This window comes from Amblyomma americanum, chromosome 2 (genome assembly GCF_052857255.1).
Source record: "Amblyomma americanum isolate KBUSLIRL-KWMA chromosome 2, ASM5285725v1, whole genome shotgun sequence".
Lineage (NCBI taxonomy): Eukaryota > Metazoa > Arthropoda > Arachnida > Ixodida > Ixodidae > Amblyomma > Amblyomma americanum.
Window position 1 is genome coordinate 150,945,049 of NC_135498.1, and position 21,702 is coordinate 150,966,750.

The following is a 21,702-nucleotide window of genomic DNA, read 5'->3' on the forward strand; positions in this document are numbered from 1 at the left end:
CGACCACTTGAGCAGCTCTCTAACCGACTATCAGAGCAAGGAGCTGTACTGAAGGCGGCTCAGCAGACGCCAAACTTTCCACTGCTCACTGGACGACATGAATCTGGGCCCCTTATTGCTCCATGTCAAGGGCCTCAGTCATATGAGCCCATGAATACGTGCTGCAGCGATAACTTTTATGGCAGTTGCTCATGCAGAAGAATGTGTTGCACTGCAAGTTGTAAGTTCAGATACTGAAAGTCATATTTGCATCTCATTGCTGAACTAAGAGTATAAAAAACTGTGCTTGAACTGAAATGCATATATTCAACTGCTGATTTTCCATTTCTATTTCTGTACGCACCACAGAATACATCTGCAGCTCAGAAGAGGAGTAGAGAAGCCCGTGCAGCGCATGGGGATGACAACAAATGGCAGCAAGCAGCTGAGGAATTCAATTAATTATTTGCACAAATTTTTCGAGTTTTTTTATGCAGCTTGACCAGTTATAACCTCCTCAGATTGTACTCAAAACATCAGAAATTGTCCTTTTGAGGATGTCCTAAGGCCGGACATGAGGACCTTTTTAGTACATTTTGAGGACCATCTGAAGACGTCCTGAGGATAAAGAATATCCTTAAAAAACATCCTCAGTATGTCCTCAGGATATTTCAGTGTTCTCTGGGTTCATTCAAAGGGCACCATGATGGTTTGGTCGGCCACTGCCCCCCCAAATCTTGTGAGTGCTTCGATTTAGCATTTCTGTTACCTATACTTAGTATGTTAGATAATTATTTAGCCTCGCGTGCAAACATATAGGTTATTCTTATTTAGCTTCGCGAGTAAATAAATAGGTACTGCTTGGTAGCTCTCCTGACAATCTTCGTCTGGAGGGCCATTCTGGGGTGGGAAGGGATTTTTTTGGGGGGGGGGGGGCACGTAAAAGATGTATCTTGGGGCTCCTACACATGCATCTCCGCTAGAGTACGAACCCTGCGTTCGTGCTCGATTTCAAAGTCAAGGGGAAATCTTTGATCGTCGTGAACCCAAGGGTCACTGCCTTGAATCGGTTCGTTTCATTCCTTGCGCAATTCAGCGCGGACCTATGGCTTCCTTATTCCTTTTTGCGACATCGGGACAACCCTTGTCCCACCTGCAAGGCTGTAGCAAAACGACGATTGTGAAAACTGCGAGAGAGCTGGGTTTGCTTGAGACAACTGGCGCCATTTAAGAGAGATGTGTTTAACTATTTTATGCTTTCTTTTTTTCCTGCTGGGTGGCGCAAGCGTCCCGTGTGTGTTGTAGTTTGTTGCTTTTTTTCGAAGGACGGAGCTGTGCACACACGTTTTTCGAAGAGCAACATTTTTCTTCAAAAATGCCAGGTAAGACGCCCATTGTGTTCTCCGTGCTTCTAAATATGTCAGGCTCATATGAGTAAAATTGTACAGTTCGTACAATGTTGTAAAGAATTCTGTGTTCGAGTCTGCAGGCATATGGAAGTTCATTATCTAGAAGCATGGCGTCGTGTGTCGTTCGTTCTCGAATGAAACGTATAAATTTATTATGTATTCATTCGTCCTTGCAGGGGAACGGAATCTCACCGCTGAAGAGGCATTAGAGGTGTTTTTTAGCCTGCCTGAAAGTTCGGAAAGTGATGTGTCAAGTGATTCGGGTGACGAGTTTACACTACCATCAACCTCGGCTTTCGCTCCGATATAGTCGTCGGAAAGCGACGAAAACATCGAGCCGCCGCGCAAGAAAAGACCCAAGAAGGCATACACACGCAAAAAGAAAACTAAGAACGCGGGCGCTAAACCCATTCATCATGACAGTGACCATGAAGAGGAAGAAGACGATTCCCTATCAGCAGGATGGATAGCCGGGCAGCCTTGCGACATTCCAATGAGCATCGCAGAAAATTCACCGACATGCTCACAAAAACTAAAGGCAGACTGCAGCGCATGCGACGCGTTTTCTCTGCACTTTGATGAAGAGGTGTGGAAAATGATTGTCGAGGAAACAAACCTCTATGCTCTTCAAGGAATGATGCCAAACTGGCGCACGCTGACAGTGAGCGAGCTGAAGGCCTACATAGGGATGCTCATACTAATGAGCATTCATAACTTGCCTCAAGTGTACCTGTATTGGAGTTCAGACAAGTTCTTCTATGTTCAAGCAATCTCCAGTGTAATGTCGTTTAGACGTTTTCAACAGATCAGTCGTTGCCTGCACCTAAACGACAATTCAAAGATACCTGATAAGACCTCACCAAATTTTGATAGGTGCTACAGGGTGAGGCCCCTAATAGAAATGCTCAACATCAACTTCCAAAAAGAGTACAAGCCTTCCTCCCACGTTGCTGTCGACGAGTCCATGATTCTCTTCAAGGGTAGATCGGCAATGAAGCAATATATGCCGCTCAAACCAAAAATCAAGCGTGGGTATAAAGTGTGGAGTATCGCTGACAGCCAGACTGGTTACCTCTGTAAATTTGACCCCTATCAAGGCCGCACAGAGCGTCGACCCGCTGAAGTGGGACTCGGTGAGCATGTAGTGCCCTCTGTAACAGAAGACGTGGTGGACGCAGGCTCACAAGTTTTCTTCGATAATTTTTTTCCTCGACGAAGCTTCTCCAGCGCCTTCGAGAGCGAGGTATATTTGCTTGTGGAACATTCAGATCCAATAAGAAAGATCTGCCTCAAGAGGTAAAGGTTGACAATTGAAGCGGGGATCATTCGTGTACAGATCCAAAGGGCCAATTTCTGTGTACCAGTGGCGGGACTCCAAGAACGTCCATGTGATGTCCAATTATCATGACCCCCAAGAAGAAGCTACAGTGGAAAGGAAGCTGCCTTGTGGAACAAAAATCTAGGTGACATGCCCGAAGGCTGTGAAAGACTATAATCGGTGGATGGGTGGAGTTGACCGATTTGACCAAAAAAGAAATGCCTACATAGTAGATAGGCGGTCAAAAAAAGGATGGCACAGAATTTTTTATTTCATGGCTGATGCTGCCATCGTGAATGCCTTCATTCAGCACGCAGGTGTTCACGATGCTGGCAGCACAGACTTGCTGCAATTCAAGCTCATTCTTGGGCGACAACTAGTCGAGCGGCGATGCTTCCGCATTGGAAGATCCCAGGCAGACTACCTCAGAAAAAATGGGCGCCACAGTGGTTCTATACTAACGGGAGTTCCACACGAAGTCCGTTTTCAAGGAAACAACCACTTCCCACAATCATCTGGCACAAGAAAGAGATGCCGCTGGTGTTCAACCAAGCGCGCCGAAGTGCGCACCAAGCTCATATGCACAAGTTGTAACGTGCCATTATGTATGCAGTGCTTTTCTCCCTTTCACTCATAAAAGTGAACCTAAAATCACGATGCAACTTTCTTTTGTGGTACCCCCTCGTGAGCATTGGGACACATGCTGTCCCACCTCCCTTTATTCCTTGTGTGCAGCGGGACACATGTTGTCCCACCTTTTGTGCTAAAACAATTGTATGGAGAGTGACGAAAACTGGTCTGACCGCCTTTTCTTAGCTTCAATAAAGTGTCCTTGGATCAAAAAAACATTTTTTTTGCGTGTGACCTCATGCCTTATAAAGGGCCTGTCACACTAGGCCAACAGTCGGCCGACTCGGTCTGCCAAAACCATGTCGTCGTGATGTCTGGCTCTATGTCACACTGCGCCGACGAAAACAGTCGGCCGACTGTCGGCGTCGGCTCCCTCTCGCTCGCCAAACAGGTATTGGCCGATGGTCTGCAAACTCCCATGTCACACTAGCAAGACAACGCTCGGAAACCATCGGCCGACTCCGTGCCCTCTCTTCTCGCGTTATCACGAAAACGGCGCGCCGCAGTGGTAGTTTGTCACGTGACCTTCCCGGGGGAATTCCGCTCTCGCTGCCGCCCTTCTGCGCTTCGGCATCGACCAAAGCATCCACACTACGGCAATCTCCGCGCGTCTGAAATGGAAGCTGAATCGGCGGCTGCTGTTGCTACAGCAGCTCTAGTAATACTGGAGCTGTTGGAGGAGCCGCCTGCAAAGAAGCCGCGGACTTCCTGGGTGTCGCCGTGGCTGCAGCGCAGGAAACAGCAGGGCGCCTATGAAAATCTGATGCGGGAGCTGGCCCTTGAAGACAGCGAAAATTATCGCCGCTGGATACGGATGGACACGGCCACCTTTGAAGAGCTCCTTGGTGAAGTAAGGCCGCACATCACCAAGAAAGATACGCCTTTCAGGGAAGCTATTCAGGCAGGAGAACGGCTGGCCATTACTCTACGGTACCTTGCAACAGGTGAGCGATCGAGCGCGTCGCACGCTATGACATCCGGTACATTTTAAACTCAGCAGAGATTCAGGTGCCGGAGCTGGAGGCGACGTTTATTACCATTTGCGCTTTATGTCTAAAATCGCGTAAGAAATTTAGTTGAATGACATGATTTGCAGCATACTGCTCGATCGCTGCCGTTCAAGCGCTGTCATGTCTAAATTCCTCAAGGGCTTCGACTTGCCCATCAGCAGCAATCGGTTCCCTGTAATAAGTGCGCACAGTGATCATCACGTGCATTTAAGCATCTTAATTATTGCTGTTAATGCTAATTAGTGTGAACCAGCCTAGCATTTTAATTACGTTTTCTGAGTGAGTTAATTGAAGTCAATTAAAGCGATTGTGGCGAATAAAAAAAAATCAAACAGTGCGATAGACTGCATTTATAGGGCCTACTGCAGAATATCATGCCGGGAGATACAAAATAACAGGGCTGAATTGTGTTTAGGGAAACAAGCCAGGCAGACGAATTTGACAGTTCGATCGGGACTCAGCACTGCAACATAGTTTTGGCGTTAAAAGCATCTGCTGCCTGCATTTTTTTTGCCGTTTTCTGCAGGTTACATTTTAAATGGCATCTCAGCACCTGCACCTGCCAGCACTCGCACCTAAAGTTGTCTCTGGTGTGCAGTGATTGAATGCTACTTCTTTGCAAGGACAGCTGGGAAGTTTGTTTTTTTTAACCATTTTCTGGTGTGTTTTGCAAGCTGGGTTAACAGATAATTTTGCCGTGTGTGTATGCCACATATTCAAATCCCCTTCTGGAGAAAATGTAGTTGTCCACATTACACTAATGCCCACATTCTCTCTTTCAGGAAACAGCGAAATGTCGCTGCAGTTTGCATTTTATGTGGCACATAATACCATATCCGGAATTATATCTGAGGTGTCTCAAGCAATATACAGAGTTCTGAAGCCAAAAGTGCTGAAGGTATGTGCACTTTACTGTAATTTTCAACACTTTACACATTATCAAGGATGGAAACCAATGCTGAAGTGTTGTCGTTTATGTAATGCTGCAGGCAATCTGCAGATGTACACATTCAATCAAAATACTGCTCGACATAAATGTATGGCACTAGAAAAGTTCATTTCCGCAAACAGTGCTTTGCAAAGGTTCCTTGACAAGCAATAAAAAAGTGCAGGTGTATAAATTATGGACTACACTAAAAGAAGTTGTCATGGAGAGTACACCAATTTTTACAGTGAAATTGTGTGCGTCCACTAATATACAGTTGAGCAAAGCATGTCTCAACGTTGCACTTTTGGTTGTTTCCCTTCTACAGGCACCCACACGCCACGACGAATGGCTACAAATAGCGCAAGGCTTTCAAGAACTGTGGCAGTTCCCACATTGCATAGGGGCACTGGATGGCAAGCATGTTGTCATCACGCCACCACCAGGGAGTGGAGCTGTGTACAGGAACTATAAGGGAACATTTAGTATAGTTCTCATGGCACTTGTGGATGCTGACCTCAACTTCATCTTTGCTGATGTTGGCAAAAACGGACGCCTAAATGACAGTGGGGTCTGGACCGAGGCAAAGCTGCGCTTAAGAATCGAGTCAGACCCAACATGCCTTCCCCCTCCTGAGCAGCTGCCCAACTCTTGTACCAGTGCTCCCTATGTAATTGTGGGAGACGAGGGATTTGGCCTCAAGCCATATCTCATGCGGCCATATCCAGTCGCCGAGCTGCAGCACGAGAAGAGGATTTTTAACTACAGGTGCGGCCTGCGTAAAATCGTACACAATATCCATTCCTGCATCTGTTTTGGTCACTTAAGTTTATTTTTTGAAGGCGTACAATTATTTTCAAAAGTAGTTTCGCAGCAAAGGTACCTTCCTGGTGTGGGAATTGTTTGGATCTCGGGCAGAGGATGATGAGGGTCAGGGTGCGGGTTGCACAATGACGGAATTTGCTTTCATCCAGCTGATTCTCCATTTTTCCAGGTGCAGTTCGGTAGTGGTGGCCTTGCAACCTACTTAATTTGCATTGTAACCAAGTTTCTTGCATCGAGACTATCTTGTAATGCAGTAAACCATGCTTCCGCTGTTCCTTTGGAATATTATGTACTTAATAGGAGCATTTACTGCCCAGTCACAGTGTCATGAACGGATGAAGCAGCTATGAAAGGGTTTTTTTTTGCACTTTTGTCCTCATTCTTGAACCCATTCATTTCAGGCTCTCTCGTGCCAGGCGCACTGCAGAAAACGCTTTCGGCATTTTAGCCAGCCGCTGGCAGATATACAGGGCGCCGATGCGACACAAGCCCCTCAAGGCAGTGCAACTTGTGCTTGCCACAGTTGCATTGCACAATTATCTTCGGTCTAGGGGGGCATCAAGACAACTGTATACTCCACCCGAGAGCCTTGATGTGGAAGATGTGCTAACAGGCAAGACACCACTTTCTCCTACTTTGCGAAATTCGTGGCAATCTTGGCTTGTGTCTTGAAGCTGTTGCACTGCTAGGAACGCACAAGGCCTGCCTAGTCTGTATAACTGTGTATGCCGTTGATGACTTGACAGAACACATTATTATAAGCAGCAGTTTATTAATGTGCTTCCAAGTATTTATTTGGAATACTGATCATGACAGTATGCACAGGGGCAGACATCAGTAAATGGAGCACTGTACCCTTTTGCAAGTGTGATCGTAGCTCGCCTCTTCAAACAGCACCAGCAGGCTCTACCAGGCTATGCATCTGATACCTGCCAGTTTTAGACCATGTGTGAAAAAGGCAAGGAGGCCAATAGCCTGTCCTGTTCACCTCTGTTGAAACCTGTGCATATCTGTAATCATGGCTGCATACAGTGCTCTCCTTCTTTTACAAGTGATCAGGACAAAGAGCAGGAATGCTGTGCCTACAATAATTTTATGACTTGGAATAGATGTCACGCAACATTTTCCCAGCTTCTTTTTCTATTTATGCAACATACATGGGTCTGGTTTGTCAAGATTGCATATCTGAACGGCCCTCCGCTTCAGTGTTTCGGTTCGTCATGAACAACTACTTTCAACCCAACAGATCACTCCCGCTTGTGTACTGCTGTATGCAGTGCCTCATTCAATATTTGAATTTGTTATATCTGTCTTCTCTACTTTGGAACGTTTATTCGTTTTGCAAGGTCTTGAAAGGAGGGCCACTGCCAAGCATTTACTCTGCAGTCAGATCAGCAGTGCCAGTCTTCAAAGTGCTGTGTGAGCTTTGCCAATGTGTAGGTTGAGTACAGTTGTGTCCTATTAATGCGACCCCAGTTAATATGGATGATTCAAACTATGGGCAGCTTTTCTGGGGACCAAGGTTTTTCAGTATATTTTGTGCCTTGTTAATATGGAAGCTCGTCCAGGCAATGGACGGGGGGAAGTAGAGCGCCCATTGCAGGTCATGTACTTTTGCCGGCTAATATAGAACTGAACTATCCATATTAACGAGCCACTGCTGTAGCAGAATGTTGACTGTTCAATCTGGAGCTTTCCAATATTTTGACCACAGGGTACTATTGAATGGCAGTGAGAAAGGGGAAATGTTTCTAGTCACAGCTTCTCTTTTGTGGTTTCATGCTTTAGGGTGCCAAGAGTCCAGTTGACACCCCTTACTGTCTGCTATATTCATTGAATGGCTGTGAAGACATCTCTGTCTACTTTATATGCTGCATATAAATTAGCTTTTAGCAGCTGTGAACTGACTGAGTACAGATGTGCACAGTGGTTTGAGAGATCTCAGCAGCCACAGTAGGAGGTGTATTATCACTCTGAGACACATCTCATGGACCACTAGGTGCTTCAAACCGCACCACTTTAATTTAGTGTAACGGCTCTTTCGTTACTACAATTGGTGATCTGGAGATCTTAACCATAGAATTGTTTTCATTTTCCTGAGCTTTTTTCCCTTCACAATTCACTGGACTGGCTGCTCTATGAACAGATTTGCTCAGCAACCAAATTGTTCACATTAACAAGGCTTGACTGTATTCCTGTCCGTGCAGTGTGACAGTCTGAATTTTTTTCCAAAAGAAATTTACTGACGATTACAATACTCGGTAATGCGAAGTTTGAGTTGTCCTTACATTGAGATCGCGTTAATGGTTCTTGTCTACGGCTCTTTTCAGATTTACGTTCACCTTAATGCACTTTGCTGCCTGCTTAATCACTACACCATTAAACTCCCTCTAAAAAGTATGAGATCACTGCGGCACCTGCATTGGAGGAATGCGCAAACATTGACTCCTCCTCGCACCTCCTTGCCTCTGTTTACTCAACTCGTCACCTCTCTTTCAAATTTGGCGCCACTTTCGCTGTGGCCCCGCCCACTTTTTCTTATAACTCAATTTGTTCGAACGTTATCGTGATGAGAAGCTCGTGAGGGCACAAAACCGCAAACATAGCCATAAAATGCTTACGCATTCAAATTCGCTCATTCTCATCTTACACATTATCTGAAACATACATTGAATACACTCGTAAACTAACGCACTGTGAAAGACCACCTGACCTAGATATAATGCCCCACTTTAACTAAGCTGTCCTAATGTCCATGCATGACCTAAGGGTTACATGTCTTATTCGGGATCCAAAACTGCCAGGTTCAAATTCAAGGAGGGGATTTCCATCTCTCCAATCTACCACCTGCTCGCCGTGGCATTTCGCTCTGCTACTACCTGCCACAGCTGGCAGGTGGCGTGTGAGGCCACTGACTAGGAATCTAGAAAAAGAAGCCTGAGCTACGCTTTAAATATAGCAGGAGTTAAGGAACGGCACCTAAGAGCTGAGCTCTAAAAACAGCAGTGTGTATTTCTGACCAAATGGCCTAACATGTGTAAAGACAGAAGGATGATGCTTTCATTTAAAATGGAGATTATGCGTGTGTTAGAAATGTCATCAGTTATGCAAATAGTCACATTAACATTCCCCTCTGTAATGCCAAATGGCCCTGGGGGTATTAATAAAGGAAAAGAAATAAAAACACTTTATGAAAGAATAACGTTGACTTGGTGCACTTAAATTGCTATTTAAGTATTGCAAAAATATTTTAAGGTGGGTCCCTTGAAACAAAGCATGCACCATCATGTGGACATTCTTATTAGCCTTGCCTAAGGTAGTGTTGTGTTCTTATGCTACAAGAAATGCTTCATGCTGCTGCCGTACATTGCATTCTTTGCTCATGCGCAGGACATGTCCATCAAGGATCCTGGCGCGACCGGGCAGACCCTTGTGGTGCCATGAAGCCGCTCTCAAAAACTGGCGGGAACTGCAGCAGGAGTGCTCGGGAAACTAGAGAAGTTTTCAAGAGCTACTTCTGCAATGAAGGCCAAGTTAGCTGGCAGTGGAAACTTGTGTCCAGGTGAAATAGAAATCTGTTTTTATTCCTGCATGTTGAGGACGTTTAACATTTCCACTGGAACACTGTGCCTAAATAAATTAATTTTTACAATTGCCTGATGGGCATTTAGCATGGCCAACTGACGGTCTGGGCCTGGCGGTATTTGGCGGACAGCATGCGCCATCATGCTGCCAAATGCGTCGCATTCATCATTGGCCGCCAGGCGTTGCTGACTTCTCTGTAATGTTTCCACCGCTGTTGTCAGCAGAACTTTCCTTTGTTCTGTCTCGTCATCATTTCGCCTTCTCTTTTTTCCAGGCCTTGAAGTCCCCTCTCCAATCTGCTGTGCTGGCAGACTTGGCTCTGCACAATTTTGTGGCGAACAAGGAAAATCCATTTCTTGATCTGCGGATTCGTTGTTCCAGTGCTCGCACTGCCGTTCAGTCTCCTAAAACAAAAGGACACAAAATCTTAAGTCAAAACTACACAGGCTAAACTGTATCTTATTTAACGTATGGGGCCACAATTGAAACATAGTTATGCTTGTATTAAAATTCCCAAGGCGACTCGGACGCTACAGTGAAGGGCTTCGGAAATTTCTACGACCTTGGGTTTTTTAACGTACACTGTCACTGTAGTAAACAGCTGCTTTGCTTTTCGCCTCCATCGAAAAGCGGCCATGGCGGCTGGGATTCAGCCCGTATCCTTGGGTTCAGCAGTCGGGCACCCTAACCACTGAGCCATCATGGCAGTACTAGGATTTAATGACTAATTTATCCCATACAGTAATCCCCAATGCTCAAAGTTGCACATTGTCACATTTCATAGGCAGTTTAAAATAAAATTATGGAGGCAAGAGGTTGGCAATAAGGATAACGTGGATTAACCGAAGACTATAGAAGATGAAGAAGCATTCGGTAAGGTGGAGAGAGATGATTGGTGGAGAAGAGAAGAAGACGACAAGGCTTACGTGGACTAACGCCAAGGCTATAAAAGGACGACGGAGAGCGAGGCACAAGGGGGAAGAACAGAGAAGCGGAGGCTCCGGCGGGTCAGGGACGCTTTGGCTTGAATAGTGCGGCGCAGGCTACTGCTCCGGTGAGCTCGCGTTCTACGGCAATGCATCGTGGGCTTCCTGCTGTTCCTGAGCTCGTTCTGGGGAGTTAACTGAGGACGCTACCACCTGCTACAGCCAAGTGTGTCTCCAGCGCTGTTGCCACCCATTCGGGTGGTGCCCCCAACGCCAACAACACTGGCATCACCTCCAAGGACGCTTGGACCGGGAGCTTATACGACACCGACGCCAGCCTCAGCACGTCGAACGCCATCTAGAAGCCGGCTACTGGACGCATGCAACGCCGCATCCGGACAGAACGAACAGTGAGCACGAACGCCGACCGTTAACAGTAGAGTGCTAGTAGTTGACGCTGGTAGCAGTGGTTCCGGGTCGTGTGTATTTACAGTCTGTTTTGTGTTAGTTTTGCGTGCTAGTGTGCATGCCACGTAGGGTGTATTAAATGTGCGTCTGTGTGGGTACAGCTGTCGCCTAGTCCATTCTTTCGGTCCGAGTGTTCTCCGGGGAAATTCGTGACACAAATCGATTATGAGAAATGGTCTATTGCAGGGTTACTAATTAATTTTGACCACCCGAGCTCTTCTGCACTAGTATAACCCAGTAACATTGCCATTTTTATGTGCTGCTTTCCCCGAAATGCAGCAGCCGTGGCCAGAACTTGATCCTTCATCATTGGCCTCAGCAGCCATTTGCCACTGATAAAGATATTGAGATGAATACTGTGGATGTAGTCATGGAAAAACTGTACGATGTAAAGAAAAAAGGTTGAACATTAAAGCCATCTATGGAACAATGAGTTGATAATTGATAGACATCAATGTCTTTTGTATCCATTTGTAATCCTTTGTGACAAAAGCTCTTACTATGAGTAACCTGGCTCTCTGCCACCTATTTTAATGTACCCGGAGTACGGCTTTTGTTTCTGAAGTGAGCTACAGTATAACGCAAGACACAGTCTGTTAGATGCGGGCGTTGAAACAATCATTTATGAAATTTTTTGCAAAACAGTAAGAGATTCGGTTGCACCTCATGCGTTCATGTCTTTATTTCATTACCCTTTTTTACAGTTCCTAGAGTTCTTGAGTATTGACTGGTTATGCTTTGTTAAACTTGTTTCATTCACTATTGTTTGTGCATTTATTTTTGGGTGTAAGTTTCTTTATGCACTGTTATATCCATATTTTCTGTGTTTCTTTTCTTCTGCTGAGATCTTGTTTTTGAGGTGCACTGTAGTTGTTCAATCTTGATTATATAAAAAGCATCTGCTGTTCTCCTTACACAATGTTCTCTTTGTGGTTTTTAATGGAGTGTCCCATTGCTGTTACAGACTGTGGAACCCTTATCAGTACATCTTAAGGAATGTGTGTGACTGGTACACCATAATTGCAATAAACAAAGATGTACCTTGCGCTAACGTAACTCAAGCGCAGAAAGGCAAAACACAGTGCAAAGGCTTTTAATAGCTACACGGCATGATTACTGCAGTGTCACTGGACACATGTGAAAATGTCATAGTGCAAGTGGTCACATTCGTTGAGGATGTAATGCCGTAGAGAAACACCAGTATGTTGAATATTCAAGTTCTTTTTTTTCATATTGAGCAATGCCTGTTCTGATGCTTTTTTTAAGAAATAATGCTAAAAGGCACACTTTTTGTTCTGTTCAACTTAACGTTTTGCAAATTTTCCATAAATGAATGGAACACTAGCCAATGAACGCCAAGAGAAGTCCATCGCCCCTAGCCGTCGGCCGGAATCCCTTGGGACACAGCAGCAGCAAAGACTTGACCAATGATGTCCTGCTGGAAGTTAGGGTCTGGGCTACAGAGCAAAGCCTCCCAAGGGTTCTAGAGTGCGCGAACTCTCGTACTTAGCCAGACACGTCCACACTATGTGGACCAATGTTGCTGCATTGTCGCAAAATTTGCACTGTGATCTGAAGACTTCAGGGTGCCACTTGCTGTATAGTACTGGGTTGGGAAAAAACCCCGCCTGTAATTTTCTCCACACAACCTCCTCTTTCTTATTGAGCTTTCTGTCCACTGGCGGATGAATTTGTCGATTTAGTCTGTAGTATAGTGCGATTTCCTGGTACGAGCGCATATCCTCTCTGCTGTTTATAGTTTCGGTGACTTGGGAGGTTCCAGGAGTCAACCGGCAATTGAGACTTCGGGCGACTAAATGAGCCTCCTCGTTTCCTCTAAGTCCTTGGTGAGCTGGTGCCCAAACCAGCAGAACCAGTTCTCTGGGTCCTCCTTCCCTGTTTAATATACGGACGGCAGTCTCCATCACCGTCCCCAATTCATTTACAACGTTTTTTGAATCACTGATGACCACCCTAAACCCCCTTAGCTCATGGCCAAGGCTATGGCCACTTCCTCTGCTTCTGCGGTCTCAGCGCCACAAACTGTGCAGCATGCCACCAGGGTTCAGTCTTCCTCCACAGGCGCGTATGCCACTTTGATCTCGTATACTACAGCGTCTGTATACAGGACATCCTGCCAACCTGTATACCTAGTTTGTAATGCATCTGTTCAGTCTTTACATCTGCCTTTGTGAAAGGCAGGGTGCATGTTTCTGGGCAGCGGAGCGATTTTAACCTTGTCCTTGATTTGTCGCGGTATGTCTCTTGAGTGCACATGCTACTGCTTAAGCTCGTACCCCAATCTGTCTAAAATTTTCCTCTCCATTTTAGATCCGAGTAGTCTTTCATGCTGCACTGTAACGGCAGCCTCAGTCAGCTCCACGAGAGTGTTCGAGACCCCTAGCTTCACGTCTGTCAGTAGACATGTTCGGGGGGAATCCGAGTGCCACCTTGATGCTTTTCCTGATAATAACGTCTAGCTTGTTCCGTTCCACTGTGTTCAGATTGAAGTAGGCTGCCACATACACTATCTAACTGAATACGAAGGTTTGTGCAAGTCTCAAGAGATTCGCCTCCTTCATCCCAGCGTGCCTGTTTGCTATTCATCTGATAAGATGACGTGTTTGATTTGTGCTGGCTTCTAACCTAGCAAGCGTTTCGTGTTTCGTCTGTTCGCCTGAATTCTAAGCCCGAGGACGTGGATACTGACGACCGCGAGGATCTCTCCGCCGTTGACATACAAGCGGATGCCTGCCTCGTGCTTTTGGTGAAGCCGTCATTTTCCGAGGGGCATGAGGAACAATGCTTCCGGCTTTTCTGCTGAACATTTAACTCCTTTAGGCTTCAGGTACTCTTCAATGATGTCAATTGCATTTTGTAGAGAGCTTTCAATTTGCCGGTCGCCTATCTTGTTTATCCATAATGTTAAGTCATCTGTGTAACTGGTGTGGTTTAGATTTCCAATTTCCGCCAAATGGTCGGGGAGTCTCAACATTACAGTGTTGAAGAGGGTTGGTGATAACACGAACCCTGTGGAGCCCCCCCTGTCACCCACTGTAATGTCCTCGATGGAGTCTTCCCCTAGCTTGAGAGCGGCTTTCCTGTTTGTAAGAAAGTCCTTGATGTAGTTGTTCACTCTCCTCCCGACATTAAGTGAGTTCAACTTCTCCAAGACCGACACGTGCCTCACATTGTCAAATGCCTTTGCCACATCCAACACCACGACCACTCGAGTCTCGGGTTTGCTTGTCTATGAATTGCTCCTTGAGCTGCAGCATCACGTTGCATGCTGACAGCTTTGGTCTGAAAACGATCATGGTGTCCGGGTACAGCCCACTGTCCTCTGTATACTTATTTAGCCGAGTCTGAAAGATGTGCTCCATAAGCTTACCCATGCAGGAGGTTAGCGATATCGGTCCGATGTTCTCGGAGCCCGGTTTCTTCCCTGACTTGGGAATTAAATAAGGTTTCTGAGTTTACACTCCTGCGGTATCGTCCCCTTCTCCCAGCAGTCCTGCATGTATGTTGAGAGGTTGGAGATAGACCTGTCGTCTAAATTACGCAACATTCTGTTTCTCACTCTATCAGGCCCTGTTGCTGACTTATACCCTGTCACACGGGCACCGCAAAGGCCTTTGAGAGTCAGGTCTTTATATCCAAAGTCATAAGGAGTGCAGCTACACAGCACAAATGTTGTGCCTTTGCTGCTAAGGGCCTTGGCCCGTCCAAGACCTTTGGAGCCCAAAGGCGCGGCCTTCGAGAACCTGTGATCGCAGTGCCATCCAATGTGAAAAAGTAAAATAAATTAAAAAAGAACGTAGATGCAGCCAAAAATGTTTGAAAACATCTTCAAGAAATACGAAAGGTGTGTCTGGCTTTGCTTTTTGTACGGGTGTTTATATTTTATGCCCAGATTTCAAGACAGTGAAAGCGTTGCAGAACACCGAGTGCCCCTGGTGGCCAAGGCAATGCACAAAACCTGCTGCTGCTGATGAGGGTAGCTGTTGCAGTCCTTTTAAGGAAGGAATCAGAATAAAAAAAATTGCCTGAGCTCAACGAATGAACAGAATACCCCACTTTAATTTTAAAACATTCACTTAAGCCGCCTCGAGCACAGCAGCGGGTGCTAAGTCTGAATGGCTGTTCCACCTTTGGGCTGCACCGTGTAGCTGCGTCACTGCTCCTTTAAGCTTTCGCTCCTTTGGTGAAAAAAGGTGCCTTTGCTGGAAAGGCCTTCGAGGAATGCCGTGTGACAGGGGTATTAGCCCAATATCTGTTTCTGTGCATAGGGGACGGCAGTGAAGCGGTGATTAGTCAAAAGCTGGGAAGTTCCAAGTGTGTTATTGTGGTTGCCATTACTTTTAAAATATTTAGATACAGTTCGATGTGCTCCTGAAGGAGGCTTTGATGTAACAAAGCAGCACAGAGGACAGTAACTCATGCAACATGGCAAATGATGGGGCCTTCCGGCCAAGCACCATGATACTGGAAAGCATTAAACCAAAGAACAGCCATCATGCTAGCTTTTTTACTCCTTTGCGGTGGTGTTCAGCAATAAAACACAAGAATAGAAATACTTGTCAGGGGAAGTCGATATTGTGTTCTCAGTGCTATTAATTTTAATGTGACAAGATTTCCAAGAGGCTGTGCGCACTTTCACCCTGTTTACCATCTGGGCAATGAGGTTAAAATGAATGCAAAAATTTGGGTTTTTAAGAAAATGCTCATAACTTGAGCCGCGCATGTTAAAGAATATTGTATTGATGGGGCACAACTGTACACCAGTGTAGACATAATGTAATATGGCCTGCAGCAAATTTCGGTTGTCTGTGTAGGCCACGATTTGCTTCAGGCCAGCTTGATTGAAGATGTGATGCACTGTTGATTTCAAAAAGCATGCCAGTTTTCATCCTGTAACATGCTTTATCAGAATGAGTTTTGAACATTATTTAAAGATTCGGTGACATAACACCTTATCCTGGATGCTCAAAAAACAGATGTTGTACTCAAAATGCAGCTTCAATACAACACATTTAGAAATGCCCCTGCATACTCGCCAGCTATCAAGGAATAAACACAACATACCTCCTCTTCTTCCTGCGTGTGGAGTGTCGAAAAACTTGGCTGCGAGGAGCAGGAGGTATCCAGGAACATCAGGCTTTTGTAATGAGCCCACTTTGGCTGGTAGAGCTCGTCCGGGCTTGCGCCGGAGCGGGCCTTGATCTTGCGCCTCTCGCGCATAAATTGTGTGCGCAAGTTAGCGAACCGCGCGCGCACTTGGGCAACTGAAAAGTAACGTCAGAAAAGGGAGCATCGGTACAGCGTGGCAGTCAAATAAAGTTTTGTGGCTGCTGTTTGACTTCTCGTGCGGACGACGCCAAGCCACATAGTTAATGCAATCGACGGTCGGGAAGTCACGACGCCACACTAACCATAAGCAGTGCTAAAAAAAACAGCAGACACCACAGCATCAGATATAGTCTCCGATACTCCGCGCAACGTGGTATGTTCCCGTACGTACCGGTGAATTGGCCTCCCAGTGCCTCGCATACCTCCGCGTATGCTACTTCTTTAAAGTCGCGGCGGTGGTAATGGGGATGTTTAACGTCCCATATCAGGCGACGCTCTTCTATTAGGGAGATCAGCTCCGTCTCCACTTCCAAAGAAAATGCTGCAGCAGTCATTCTCGTGCGAGGTGGCGATTGAAATGACCAGCGCACGCTTAAAAACCTGACCAAAGGAGGGTTAAAGCAATGTGGACACGATGTCAATTCGGCTGTCATAATAATTTGAACGTTTTGTGAGCGCCGAAATGTATCCGAAATTTATTCTCCGCAGGCTGGATATGGAAGCAGGGCCTTGTTTCGGTAATGTTTTTGCTCGGCGACCGATCTCGCGACGACACGGTCGGCAGACTGGTTTTGTCGGCGTCGCGGTCGTCAAAGCTTGTCACACTACGAAGACATCCGGTCGTCGGCCGCGTTGGTGTCGTAGTCGGCCTAGTGTGACAGCTCGGTCTGCCACAGACAAGGTCGGCCGACCGGGTTGGCCGATCTTTGGTGTCTTTGTCGTGTCGGCGTCGGCGGCGTGTCGGGCTAGTGTGACAGGGCCCTAAAGGGTTAAAGTCCCGATCAGCTCAAAGCCTGCATCTCGTACATTTTTGCTGTTCTTATTCATCTCATTCAGCTCCACGATAACCGAGTTATCTTTCTTTGAACAGCCTACAGACACGGCGCACTCGCCTGTTAGGCCATCTTTTATGCCAGTCCCGTCAGGGGTCTCAATGACGTCTAGTGCACCACGTCACCCTGTCGCCCGTGCGGTAGTCGCGAGGCAGCCTAGAGGTGAGGTGCAGTTATTTTTTTTCCCTTTTTCTCCGTGGTAGTGCACGGAGTCTGTACCCTGCTCGGTGTTCGATATTCCTCTGCAGTAGACATGGTGATACTAATAGTTTTTTTTTTTACTTTTCGCTACCGGTGGTGGCGGTCCTTTCGGTGTCTCTGCGGGGCAAGGTCTCCTTGTTCAATGGCTATCAACATCTTGCAACTAACTTATCCTAACAAGCCCCATATCTGCCACTTATGTGGCTTTGAGGGCCATACTTATTCTTCTGTGTCAAAGCACTACCGTTCGAGTCACCACCTATACGTGATGTGGAAATGCCAGTACTGTCCCAAGAACCATCCACAGGCATCGAGCCTGGCACCACAGTTAATCCAGTGCGCCAAGTGAGCTGCGACACAGTAGAGACATGCTCCAAGTCTCCGCCAGTGCGGTCAGAGTGCGCCGAAGCCGCCGAACGCGTCGGCGGTCAAGCGCGGTTGGAGGAGGGTCTCGCTTTGGCCGACGTGACGTCGTCGTGCAGCGCGCGCGCTACGCCGGAGTATAAACGCGCCTTAACCGGGCCTGCGCTTAACCGCTAACCAGGAGGAGGAAGAATAAACATTTTATTGAAATAGGGGACTGAGGTTCTTGCGGTGGAGGCCCCCCTATTCAAGGGTCCTACTGGCTCTAGCGGCTCGTTCCAAGGTTGCCTGCTGCCTTCCCAGGTCCTGCTGGGCGTGTAGCGCGTCCCATGACCTTTCAAGTTCGTTGCGTGTGACGAGGGGTGAGTTTCCCTCTGCTGGTCTTTGTTTGCAATGCCAAGTGATATGTTTTAGGGTTGGTGTGTCGCCGCACCAAGGACAGCAGTCATCGTATTGGCAAGGGTGTGTTTTACACATATCCCAACATACACACAACAGCTAACCAATGTATTCGGGGGCGGCATCTATGGGAGCCATTGAAACCCTCCGTCCACTCACTGAATAAAAAAAAACCTGTGCCGCGGCTCGGAATCGAACCAGGGGCCTTGGCGTTTGAGGCGGAGATGATAGCACTCCGCCACGACAGCTCAAGATTAAACCACGCATAAAGGCGCATCTAGCGAATGCACTCTTCCGATGCAGAAGTCTCCGCGCTTTCGCTACGTATATCCCAGCCTAACAGAGATGGGGCATCAGCAATTTTTCTTAACTGCCTTGTACCTTGTCTCCTGTCCCTAATAAACGCTTTCCGTTAATTAGTTGTGCTCTTTATACTGCGAATTGCCTTGTACGATTACCTACCATCGTGCCATCATAGTTTTTCATTGACCATGGCGATCAACTGACCAGCCTTAAAAGGCTCCTTCAAAGGTTAACTACCGCTTGAAGCGGCACTTGGAGTTCCCCTGCTGTTCGGCGTTTGTAAATCGAGGCGCGTCAAAGACAAAAGCACGGGGCACGCAAAGCTCATAGACGCGAAGCGCCATAACAAATCGAAACTCTCCTGGTCGCCTGTGGTGCCGCGAAGCGTCGGATTTTTCTTCGAACATTCAGGTTGTCTTTTGTCTCTCTTCCTTGCGTGATAAAACTGCACTATCGATTTTAAAACAAAACTTAATTCAATATTGAACAGCGCAACCTTCCTTTGTCAGCCTCAGAGATTCGCGAATCCATGTAGGAAGAATTCCTTCAAGGTGGCTTCTCTTGTCCTATGACATCAACATGCTTGTACTTGCGAGATTGGCCTGTGGCGGCGATACCTGTATTTTGGTTCTTGCTATTTTCTACCTTACAAGAGGTTTGTTTTCAGTAAGAGTGGCATTTTTGTGATCAGGAGCTGGTACTCTATTGATACAAGCCAACTTCAATTTCTCCTCAGTGTCCCTTTAATAACGAAGCCTCGACTTGCAGACAACGGTGTAAGAAAACTCTTAGAGGTGCAATGCCCAAACCGGCCTAGGTGTCCTTCAGTGAAGAAAGCCAGCAAAGAGCGTGGTGGACGGTCGTAACTCAGAACAGATGGCCAAGCAGATGAGGTCCCAAATTGCCCGACACGACCGATCTCTAACTTTGTGATTGAGGTAGGCGGTAGAAAGAAGGCGGCTGGCATATCCAATGACACGGTCTTGACCTTGGGCTGTTGAGCGAGCACAGCGCCGATCTCATAACCTCATGCATCTTTACGAACATCAGTCGCAGCTGACGGGTTGTAATGGGCCAAATTAGGAGGAGAGGTGCACAAGTGGATCAGCGAAGAAAAGGCCTTGTTGGCAGGGCCCCAGATAAAAGAGGCGTCTTACTTAACGAGGTCGGTAAGGGGACGAGCGATGTTCGCAAAATTTTTGGCGAAACGGCGGAAGTATGAGCACAGATTGACAAAGGTGCGCACATCCTTAGACTACAGGGGGATAAGGAAGTCCTCGATCGTTTGAGCTCTATCATGGTACAAGCCTAACAAATGGGGTATAGCATTTGTTCCAAAATGATCAGCTGTCGGCCACCGAATTGGCATTTGGACAAGCTCAGCTCAAGGCCGGCTGTACGGAAGAGAAAGTAGTGTTGTCAGGTTACGAAAATTTAAATAGTGTTGCCCACCCCGCATTGTCTAAGGCACAATGGGCTATCAACGGAAGACAGAATTTAGTTTGGGCAGAAAACAAATAAAAAAAATAAAGTGCCTGCAAGCACCGCTAGAAGGCACAATGGGCTGTCTACGGAAGAAAGAAAGAATGCTATCTAGTCCTTCGAGGTGCGTTGCAAATGTGGGCGAAATACAACACCACCGTCGAGGTACCACACACATTCGGGCCATTTAAAGCCGCGAAGCAAGGAGTCCATCATTCGTTCGAAGGCAACTGGTGCATTGTAGAGAACGGAATGGGTTCTGCTGATATAAGACGTCCGTCGTAATCATAGTGACCATCGGGAACTGGTGGGACGAACGCAAGACACGTAAGTGGCGTTTTCGAGGTTTAAGCGGACGAAGTAAACGGTACACAGTCTGTGCACAATAAGCAAACAGTGCGCTTCACCAGCTTCCATTTTACTTCCCTGTTATGTCCAAATACACGCAATGCAACATGATGTTCTGGCCGCCGCATACAGCACCGTTGTTCAGGCCTTTGTGACCTCTTCGGGAGCGGATGGGCTGTCATAATCGGGCCTGCAGCAGACCAAGAGACGCGATGGTGGCCAGCATATGTGGAAGCGGCGAACGAACATATTGCTCACTTCGCCAATATCTGATTCCAAAATCGCAGCACTCACTGCTACGGACATGCCCTTTGATCAGCGCCACGACGGCTGGATTTCTTCCCTCCTCGACGTCCTCCACGCGCCTTCTACCTTCGTCCCCAAGCTTCTCAATTTATGATCCGTGACGCCCTCCTGCAGTCCGTCACTATCGCTCAGAAGTACCGCGGATACCTAGGTTGCCCAAGTCGCGGAGGATCCCAAACCTCCAAGTTGTATCGTACGCTTTCTCCATATCGAAGAAAGCGACAAAACAATGTTGTTTGCGCATAAAAGCTTCTCTTATTGTGTTTTCGAGGCGAACTAAATGGTCTGTTGTTGAACATCCCTTTTTATAACTGCATTGATGGACATTAAGAAGTTCGCGGGATTCAAGGACAAATGTTAATCTTATATTAAGGATACTCAAAAGGTTTTGCAAGACAGCTTGTTAGGGCTATCGGCCTATAGCTACTTGGAGAACTTGGTAGTTTCCCAGGTTTCAGGAGTGGCACTATGACGGCTATCTTCCACTCCTTAGGTATTTTTCCTTCTGTGAATATTTTGTTTAAAAAATTCAAGAGTGCCTCTATGGCAGGCTGGGAAAGACGGGCAAGCATTTCGTAGTGTATCTGGTCTTGTCCTGGAGCAGTTTTTTTTGCCAGCATACAGTACTTTAGTTATTTCTGGGAGGGTAACTAGACATTGTATTTTTCATTTACCCCTCCACTTGTGGGAGCCTGTGTTTTTCGGCTGTGCTTTTGTATTTCAAAAATGACTGGCTATAGTGTGATAAACTTGAAACTGCAGCATTCTCCTATATTTGTTTGTGTACCGGGTGTTGTCTAAAAAGGAACTGTGAAGGGCGAGTAGCTACAATTTATTTTTGAACTTGCTCCCATATTGCAGCGGGTAGACGACGACGACATTGAGCGAGTGAACGAGTGGACGAGGAAGAAGACGAGAACTCATCTCTGGCTGTGTTCTGAGTGCCACCCGTAGCTGTTCATTCGTTTTTGTAAATAACTAAAACAAAATTAGGTTTGAAGAAAGCATTAAAGAAATCACTGAAAGCAGTCTGCTGTACAATT

At 46.7% G+C, this 21,702-nt stretch overlaps 1 protein-coding gene across 1 annotated transcript; it reads right to left on the minus strand.

Moving 5' to 3' along the window:
* Positions 1 to 9,657: 9,657 nt before the first annotated feature.
* On the minus strand, positions 9,658 to 16,486 carry LOC144121903 (uncharacterized). Its single transcript, XM_077655349.1, has 2 exons — positions 16,161 to 16,486; positions 9,658 to 10,085 (listed from the first exon to the last, which is right to left on the minus strand). The coding sequence occupies exons 1-2, from the start codon at positions 16,314 to 16,316 to the stop codon at positions 9,678 to 9,680; spliced, it is 564 nt and encodes a 187-aa protein (XP_077511475.1). The 5' UTR covers positions 16,317 to 16,486; the 3' UTR covers positions 9,658 to 9,677.
* Positions 16,487 to 21,702: the final 5,216 nt, after the last annotated feature.

What these genes read in the sequence shown, in the direction of transcription:
- LOC144121903 (XM_077655349.1), bottom strand. Translation starts at nt 16,316, where the DNA reads ATGCGCGAGAGGCGCAAGATCAAGGCCCGCTCCGGCGCAAGCCCGGAC. An exon ending in ACACGCAGGAAGAAGAGGAG is followed by an intron (nt 10,086 to 16,160) that starts GTATGTTGTGTT and finishes CTTTTGTTTTAG; the next exon opens with GAGACTGAACGGCAGTGCGA.